At 43.4% G+C, this 807-nt stretch overlaps 1 protein-coding gene across 1 annotated transcript; it reads right to left on the bottom strand.

Annotated features, from left to right (window-relative positions):
- Positions 1-80: 80 nt before the first annotated feature.
- On the bottom strand, positions 81-799 carry LOC106819272 (the record flags this gene model as incomplete). The annotated part of the gene is made up of 2 exons (XM_014823917.1): positions 478-799; positions 81-182 (listed from the first exon to the last, which is right to left on the bottom strand). Coding segments are annotated over exons 1-2 (354 nt in total), but the record flags the coding sequence as incomplete, so codon positions are not given.
- Positions 800-807: the final 8 nt, after the last annotated feature.

The following is an 807-nucleotide window of genomic DNA, read 5'->3' as shown; positions in this document are numbered from 1 at the left end:
TGTGTGTGTGTGTGTGTGTGTGTGTGTGTGTGTGTGTGTGTGTGTGTGTGTGTGTGTGTGGCATCGATCGTCAAGCGTACGTTCATATCAGTGTAACAATGAGAAATGTTTACCTCAAACTTCTCCTCAGTTGACGGCGCCAGTAATACGAGGTCATTTACAGCCTGTAGGGGACTGTGTGCCTGCACACCAAACACAAACAACATGCTATTAAAAAACATAGACACACATCTACAAGACGCTATAACTAGCAATGGGATGACTTTCCACAAATAATAATAATTATTATTATTGTTGCTGTTGTTATTATTATTATTATTATTATTTATTATTATTATTATTGTAAACNTGACCTGTCACAAATAATAATAATTATTATTATTGTTGCTGTTGTTATTATTATTATTATTATTATTATTTATTATTATTATTATTGCAAATCCTAATTCTTCAGAAGGTGTCGGTGGCGCTACCTACCGTCTCGGTGAGCCTGGCCGCTGAGAGAGTTAGACTGACCCCGTATTTCACGCAGATCACACATGAGCAGATACTATTGAGAACAGCAAACAGCGCCTGCAGCGTGAAACCTATCACGTTAACGGTATAGACAGCGGTGTAGACAAAAATGCACAGCATCGTGATCATAGAAGCGTACGTCGTCAGGAGAATCGGACCAAAGATAGCGTCCATGCGCGCGACGAGCGCGCAGAGGTACTGGTGGCGCCGCATCAGTCGTCTGCAGGTGTCCGCGCGCGGGAAGGCTCCCAGCACGTGAGCCGAGCTCCCGTCACCGCTCTCCTCTCTCAC

This window comes from Priapulus caudatus, unplaced genomic scaffold (genome assembly GCF_000485595.1).
Source record: "Priapulus caudatus unplaced genomic scaffold, Priapulus_caudatus-5.0.1 Scaffold3079, whole genome shotgun sequence".
Taxonomy (NCBI): domain Eukaryota; kingdom Metazoa; phylum Priapulida; class Priapulimorpha; order Priapulimorphida; family Priapulidae; genus Priapulus; species Priapulus caudatus.
This window is presented reverse-complemented; position numbering and strand designations above follow the sequence as displayed.